General features: G+C 47.1%; 1 protein-coding gene across 1 annotated transcript in view; it reads left to right on the top strand.

The window, feature by feature from the left end:
• Positions 1-890: 890 nt before the first annotated feature.
• The window catches only part of HOOK3 (hook microtubule tethering protein 3), a gene marked incomplete at both ends in the record, with an annotated part of 90,491 nt that continues 83,450 nt past the window's right edge, over positions 891-7,931 (top strand). Inside the window, one exon of the mRNA XM_082013097.1 lies at positions 891-947. Within this exon, the coding sequence (XP_081869223.1) occupies positions 891-947 (57 nt within the window). The remainder of the gene's footprint in view (positions 948-7,931) is intronic.

Genomic DNA, 7,931 nt, shown 5'->3' with positions numbered 1-7,931 from the left:
TACTCCAGCAGTTTTTCTCAGAGGAAGCTAACGTCCTTCTCCACTGCAAAAAGAGGAAAACCTTGCAGAGGCTTCTCCTTCCGCACGTCAAGCCTTGTCCCTAACCAGCAAGAGAGCGCCTGTGGGTGCGGCGTCCTCATCAGCCCACGCCCCCGAAGCCAGGGACAGCCGGGGCTCGGGGTGCTGCTGCAGGTCCCTCCCGGCCAGCTCCTGCCCGCCATCGGCCTGCGCGGCGGCGGCGGCGGCCGAGGGCACACGCAGCCGGGGCAAGGGGACAGACCCCGCGGGGGGCTACGGTCACGCCCCCCGCACGCCTCAGGGGACCGGCGGCATACAACGGTCCCCGCGGCCTGCAGCGGGCCGGGCCTCACACCGTAGCGCCAGCCCCCGGACGCTGACAACCTCCGGCAGCGGGGTTTAACACCGCCGGGCCGGGAGAGACGCGGGTGACGCGGCAGACGTCCCAAGCGCCACCCACGCGCCCCCGCCAGCCGGCACCCTCCCGCGTCCCCCCGTCAGTGATAACGGGGCGGGGGGCGGAGAGCCCCCGACGGGCCGGGCCGGGCCGGAATCCCTGCCCCCACCCACTCCCCCTCCCCTCAGCGGCGCGGGGGAGGCACGCGGCCCCGCGCGGCGGTACCTCACCTCCCGGCGCGCGCGACGCTCGCCACCGGCCGCGGCCCCGCCTCCCCCTCCCTTGCGTCGCGGCGCCTCGTCGCGTCTTCTTAGCCCCGCCCGGCAGCCGCGTGGCGCAGGCGCGCGTGAGCTGTTCCTGTCAGGTCGCTCTGACGTGTCGACGCCACAGCCCGGCCCGGCCCGGCCCGGGACGGGGTGTCGGCGGTACCGACGCGACTCGGCCGCTACCCTCTTCGGCCGCGCCCCGCCCCGCCATGTTCAACGTGGAGAGCTTGGAGCGGGCCGAGCTCGGGGAGAGCCTCCTCACCTGGGTGAGTGCACGGCCGCCAGGGCCCCGCCCGGAGCTGGACCGCCTGGCAGGGACGCGGCTCCGCGCGCCGCCCCCCCTCTCCCGCCGCGCTTCTGCTCCGGCGGGAGAGGGGGAACTTCACCCCGCCTCCCCGGCCCCCGCCGGGCCGCGCCCTGGTGTTCGGGCCCGCGCCAGCCTGGCCGGGGTCGGCGGAGCCTCGGCGGACCTGCCCCGCCTCGTCTAGCCGCGGCGGGGCAGGCCGTCGGGGCGCTGCTCGGGGGGGGACCTTCGCCGCCTTAGCTCTGCCCCCGCGTCCGGGGAACAAAGGAGCCGGCGCCGCGCCCGGCACGGCGAGGGGCCGGGGCCTGCGCCGCGCGACCGGAGGAAGCGCGCCCAGGTGCGCCCTGGGCTCGGCGGGCAAGGTGCTGCCCGTAGCTTTGGCCCTTACCCCGCGCCCTTCCTGGCGTGGCTCCGATGTGTCAGGGCTGCGTTTTTTCTAACATCGCGCTTTCTGACCAGAAACTTTCTTTTCGTCTATATCTGTGTGTTTTTAAGTAGTGCTTGAGCCTGGAGAAACAAAATTAATTGTGAAGTCGAAGATAAGACAGTATCAACCTAAGGATTACCTTTTCCCATTTTAATGTTTGGAGCTTGGCCCATGAACATTTTCAGGTTGTGCTGTCATTCGCAGAGCAGGCAAAATGTATTCGATAGTGAATGGGGGGTTGCAGCTACTCCATAATGTGAGCAGTGACTGTAACATGTCCGTGAAACTTGTATTTCTGTAGCAGCTGATTTATTGGTTAGCTGTTTGGAACCACTGGATTTGGTTTTGGGGCTATTTCTTTTCTATAAGCAAAATTGCCTAGGAAACACCCACAATATGAAACTCTGGAGTACAACTGATTGTTGAAGAGAAATAGAGCTTTTCTCATTTAGATGGTTAGTCTGTGCAAAGCCAGAGCTGGCTAAAGCTGTGCTTGTGATGAGTAAGTTACTGAGGAATGACAAGTTAGGTTTCTCTATGAAAGTCAAAAGAGGATGAGCAAAGGAAATTCAGTGATTTTTAGAGGTGAGCAGGTGGCCTAGAAAGTATAGAAGTCAGAGGTTTAGGGGAAGCATCTTTGTTGCCATTGGCCACTTGTCTTGCTTTTGGTTTCCCATGCTTTGTTTTTCAGGTGTTGGAAGTTAAAGTCCTGTTACTCATAGAATTCATTGAGGAAGTCAATGCGTGTGAATCCTGGCAAAGAAAGGCTGAGTGAGATGCTCAGTGCTAGGAGAAAGAGGACAGTTTACTGGGCGCTGATGGAGGAAGATCTGTTGCTATATGCTGCTAGTTGCCATGTGTTTTCATTTTAGCTGTTTTAGATACACTCCTCTTGTGCTCTGTGGCAGTAAAGCCGTTATGCCAATGGGAGAAGCATAAGCTTGAAAGTTTACCTAGCAAGTGGTCACAGTCCCAATCCGTTCCTAACTCCCCAGATTTCCAAGTAACCAACAGACTAGCTCTTGTCTTTGTGTGTGAGACTACTGCACTCAAAACATGTAAGCTGCTGCAGAATAAAAGATTGAATTTTCTCTTGTGTGTTATTGCCCTGTTACGAGTGGTTTGAACTATTGATCCTGCCCATTATCCAATCACAGGTTGGACAAAGTTGTTAATGACTTGAGAATATTTTGTTGAAGTATAGCATCTCTCCAGAAGTCAGTGTCAAGTCTGAAAAGATTTCAAAACTAAAAATATTCCACTACTCTGTTACTTAAGTATGCTGTTCAAATTTAATTTAGAGTTGTTAATATTTCAATAAAGTTCTTAAAACTTCTTAAGATGCTTGCTAGCTAGTGAGGGAGATCACAAAATGCAGAGTCAGAAGGCAGCGGCTACTTCCCTGTTCCCCAAAAGAATTCTTTGTACAGACAAATATAGTACAAACCAGTGGCTCATATGTGTTCAAAATGATTGTTTTATCAACTTCCGCACATGTTCAAAAGCGGTGGAAGTTGGATTAATCTTGATAGGAAACAAAATAAGAGTCACTGGTTCTTGTTTGCGGAGATGAAGAGGACAGGTGTATCAATCTGAAGTCTATTCAGTGTTAGTGAAAATCTCCACTGATTTTCTTGCATTAAACAAGAAAATCATGGAAAGAACTGGTGGTTAGTTCAGTGGTTTGTTAATTTTTCCTTGCCACATTTGAGGTTGGTAGTTGAGGCGATTTATTGAGTGGCAAACTTTACAGTTACCCTTCAAAATAATTTGCCCTTTCTTACAAAAGCTAAACCGTTGAAAAAAATTATCTTGGCACAGAAAACTGTCCTGGAAAAGCAGACATAAAAACGGAAAACTTGGAGAAATTGCAGCAATAGAAAAAGTCTTGTGGCATTGACTATCTGTAGGAATTATTCCCTAGTCATATGGTCATGTTTCAGCAGTAGTTAGTATTTAAAATCTTTGGTCCTGAAACTGTATCTATTCAGTGGAGTCTTGTCCTGTAATGGTCCGTGCAGATCCCTTTACATTTCTAACCTTTTCACTCCCTCAGGTATTGACTAATCAAGAAACTAGTTGCATCTTTTATTGGGTTTGCATGGCAAGGTTTTGGTAGCTGGGGGGCTACAGGAGTGCCTTCTGTAAGAAGTGGCTTCTAGCGAAGCTCCAAGACGGACCCGCTGCTGGCCGAGGCCAAGCCCATCAGGAACAGTGGTAGTGCCTTTGGGATAACATATTTAAGAAGGGGCAGGGGGAAGGGGGAACCTGCGCAACAGCAATTGCAGCCAGAGAGAGGAGTGAGGATATGTGAGAGAAACAACTCTGCAGACACCAAGATGAGTGAAGGAGGGGGAAGAGGTTCTCCAAGCACTGGAGCAGAGGTTCTCCTGCAGCCTGTGGTAAAGACCGTGGTGAGGTCCTCCTGCAGCCCATGGAAGTCCACAATGGAGCAAATATCCTTCTGCAGCCTGTGGAGGACCCCACAATGAAGCAGGTGGATGCCTGAAGGAGGCTGTGACCGCATGGGAAGCCCGTACTGGAGCAGGTTTGCTGGCAGGACTTGTGACCTTGTGGGGGACCCACACTGGAGCAGTCTGTTCCTAAAGGACAGACTTCAAAGTGTCTTTAAAGAACAGTGGGAAGTTCGTGAAGAACTGCAGCCTATGGGAAGGACTCAGATTGGAGAAGTTGTGGAGGACTGTCTCCAGTGGGAGGTACCCCACGCTAGAGCAGGGCAAGAGTGTGAGGAGTCCTTCCCCTGAGGAGGAAGGAGTAGCAGAAACAACATGTGGTGAACTGACCACAACCCCCATTCCCCTTTTCTGCTGGGGGGGAAGAGGTAGAGAAAATTGTGAGTAAGAAGGGAGGGGAGGGGGGAATGTTGGAGAGGCAGCGAAAACACTGGTGTCTTACCAACACTTTTCTTGCTACCAAGACAAAGTACAGCACTATGAGGGCTGCCATGGGGAAAATTAACTCCCATTTCAGCAAGACCTGACAGACACAGTTAATCCTTCTTAAACAGTATTAGAATTAGTCAACATTTTTCTTTGATGAATGTGTGAAGTTACGGGTGTTTTTTACAATTTCAGTATTTTTGTGAGTGTGGCTTTGAAACAGACTAAAAAAAAATTGAAGGAAGGTGGTTTCAGTTTATTCCAGAATAAATGAAACTTGCAAAAGAGGCAGTGAAGTTTTTAAGTCCTCTGTGAAACTGGCTTTATAAACAAGATGCTTTTTTTCACCTGGCTTTCTCTCAAGTCCCATAATGATTATTGGGAAACCGTTCATTTAGACAGGCGAATAGAGCTGTCTTAATTGCAGTTTATGCATACCTGGGTTGGCCAGTCTTTTCCATTATGCCAAAGAAGCTGGCTGTTCTTAAGAACTGGTTTAACCTCCCAGATTGCTTGCTTCACATTCATATAGAAGTACTTGAACTGGTTTGTCTGTGTTTTAAGTATAGCAGATAAGGCTTTCCACAAGTCTGAGAACCTGTTCAACCTAAACTGAATGTTTACTTGGATGGATGTAGGTGAGATGAAACTGCTCCTCCCTCTGCCAACTAATTATTTTAATGAATGAAAATATCCCTCAAGCCTTTTACCTTGCATGACTGCAATTCCTATTCTGGTATCTTTAAGCTGGATCAAACTGCTTACCTGTGAATATGTTTTGTTTTATTCTTTAGTATTTCACCAACACCCCCATTTTTGGTGTTATGCTCTAGCTTGGGGTGTAATTCTCAGGGTTTTTTACTTCTTCAGCAGCATTGTCAAATGGGTTCAGGAATAATTTTTGTTCAGGATTTTAAATAGCTAGGAGAGCTTTTGCTTCCTACCACTTTAGCAGGAGACCATGATGAGGCATTTGAGGCAGCCAGGGTGGTGGCAACTTGAGTGAAAGTGAGAAAAGGACTGGAGCCCAACTTCTGACATCTCAAATTGGTATTTATACTTTAGCAGTGTTTGCAGCCTACTGTAATTGCAGAACTATTAGTCTACCAAAAATCTCCCAGAAGCCTCTTCTGAGACTATTCTAGGCACTGTACAGTTATCCAAGCTGCACTGCAGCCAAAGCAATATAGGAGAATGTGCAGTATAGAAAAATGTGCAGTATAGAAAACCTGCAGTGATAATAAAATTGTTTCAGGATATCTAGTTCAGATTTACAACACCTTTTCTCTTTAAAACTTATGACTTCTCCACATATGAACACATGGATTTATTTTTATTTTTTTCTTTGTGTGTAGTGTCAGGAGTGCTTTTAACTCAGATACTTTAACAGATACATCACAGAGACATTTCTGAAAACATGGAGAGCTGTCGAATGTGCATGTGGCAGTTACTCTTTACTATGTCTGTATCTGAAAGCAATGTGATGGCTACAGGCTTTTGCTATGTAATCTGAGAAATCTTTTTTTAACATAAAAAAAAAGATGTGATATTGAAAAGATTGCTTAACATTGGTATGTACACAGCAGGATTTGTCAAAGAGGTCACTGCTGTCTGGTTGTTAAGTAGCAGACTGCTGTGGAGATGTCATGAACTTTCTTCCCTTGTTATGATAAATATCTCTTATTTTGCCATGTGCTGCCTCCACCAAGCTGCATCTTGCCTGGTTTCTTTCTCTTCCAACTCTCAAGACCAAACATGTTAAAACTTTTATGGTAAGTGAGAATTTTGTAAACACTGTACAAGGTGCCTGTTTCGGCACCCTCCATTTTAAAAGCACTCTGGCCATTTATGTGGTATCAGTCCTTCGACCTTTCTCCTTTTTGTCTGAAAAATCTTCGCAGTGTGCTGTATCTCTGTCTTCTGTGTGGTGGCCTATCCCCAACTGGAAGGATTTGCCTGTGTTATTTTGAAATATAGAGACCACATGAACAAGTGCTGGCACAGATTTTGATTTGTCAAGAAGGCTGCTTGCAAAATGCCTCTGAAAAGGCATCCTTTTCAAGAGAGGATCAAATCTGCTGGAATTTACTAGGAAAGCTGTCGTTTCTCCTACTGTCCAGTTACCTACTTTTTAGACTATGCTGTTCTTGATCCTTGTGCATCTATGATTTTAAGTACTCTCTGGTTTCTTGTAGATGGAAAGATTGTCGGAGACTTGCTAAGCCTGTTTAAACTCTTTATTCTTTCAATCCTTGATCATTAACCACAAAGTTGTAGGGTTTCATTTTCTTCTGATGATATCATCGCATCAGCATCTCTTACCTCTTGAAGAAAATACCAAATTTCAGGAGTGGTTGATTGTGCTGGTGATGACAGCAGGTCAAGAAGATAGTTCTGCTTGAATATGTTGCTGTTAAGACAGAGTGGGGGAAAGACTGAGCTTGTCAGCAGTTGTGGAGCATGGGTTGAGGTATCTGGCAGATCACAGCCCCTGTGTCCACCATTACAGACCAGTAGGCTGAGCAACCTTTTTTATGACCTCTCACTAAGATGCTAAAGAATTTGTTGCTCCACCCTGTTAGGGGTAGTTGTCTAAGAGAGTGATATTCTGAGCACATCATTCACTATGTGTGAAGGAGCTGGGGTGTCTACCAACATTATTAGGTTATAGGGAATTTTTTTTTGACCTATTGCTGAGAGATCAAGCAGAGGCAGAAGAACTTCTCTTAAAGTCTGTATTGTAGAGCAAGTGATATAAGGCTGATAATGGATGAATATGATAATTAAAGATAATAAGGTATAGTTTGTATGCTTTCCTTCCCTTGTCCCCCACCCCTCTTTTAAGTCAACAACCGGAAAGAAAGCTGAACACAGCATTTGGAGGTGTAGACATTATTCTTCATATGTGCATTTTGACACAGTATTAGATTTTAATTCTTTGGGGCCTTGTCCCAAATTCTGCCTTTTTTTGATTTACTCCTTTCTGAAAGAGCTGCTCAGTGTATGTAGCAGTGGTACATTTTTAACAATTGCTAGTTCTCTGAAGAAAAAAAACATTTAGATGTGATTCAGTATGTGCTCAATTTCAGTTCTGCCCCCTCATTTTTTTTTTGGAAGGGGGGATTGTGAAATGTTGTTTGGCGAGGAAACAGATTTTGCTGCTGAGAACTGTGAACCTTAAACAGTATAAAGGAAACAACTTTTCTGTTAGCTTGTTAATCTCAAGGTGGGAGGTGAGGAGAGAAACCTGTTTCTATCTTCTTTTTGGAATACTTAAACACTTATTTCAAAGAAATGAAGTCAAATTGTGAATTTTGCTTAATTATCTTTGACTTTCTTATTGAGAGACCATTTTGAGGCTCTTGAAGTGGAAGACAATATTCTGACATTCTATTCTTCCTGGACAAACAGAAGTCTTTATTGCAATGTGTTTGACTTCTGTAGAGCAATTGCAGGGTTTAAAGTTGTGGAGCAGGGGAAGAAGAGGGCCTCAAGACTCAATTGCACTTGCTGCTATCTGATTTCTTTGTTGAGCTGAGGACTCTTGAGTACTGTGGTAGTTTAGAAGGACTGACTTAACTTTGGTTTGCCTCCAGCTTCAGAGCCTAAGTCCAGCATT

The sequence above is a fragment of the Phaethon aethereus genome (genome assembly GCF_964289735.1).
Source record: "Phaethon aethereus genome assembly, chromosome: Z".
NCBI classification, from domain to species: Eukaryota; Metazoa; Chordata; class Aves; order Phaethontiformes; family Phaethontidae; genus Phaethon; species Phaethon aethereus.
The sequence above is the reverse complement of the archived record's forward strand: the minus strand, read 5'-3'. Positions and strand labels throughout refer to the sequence as shown.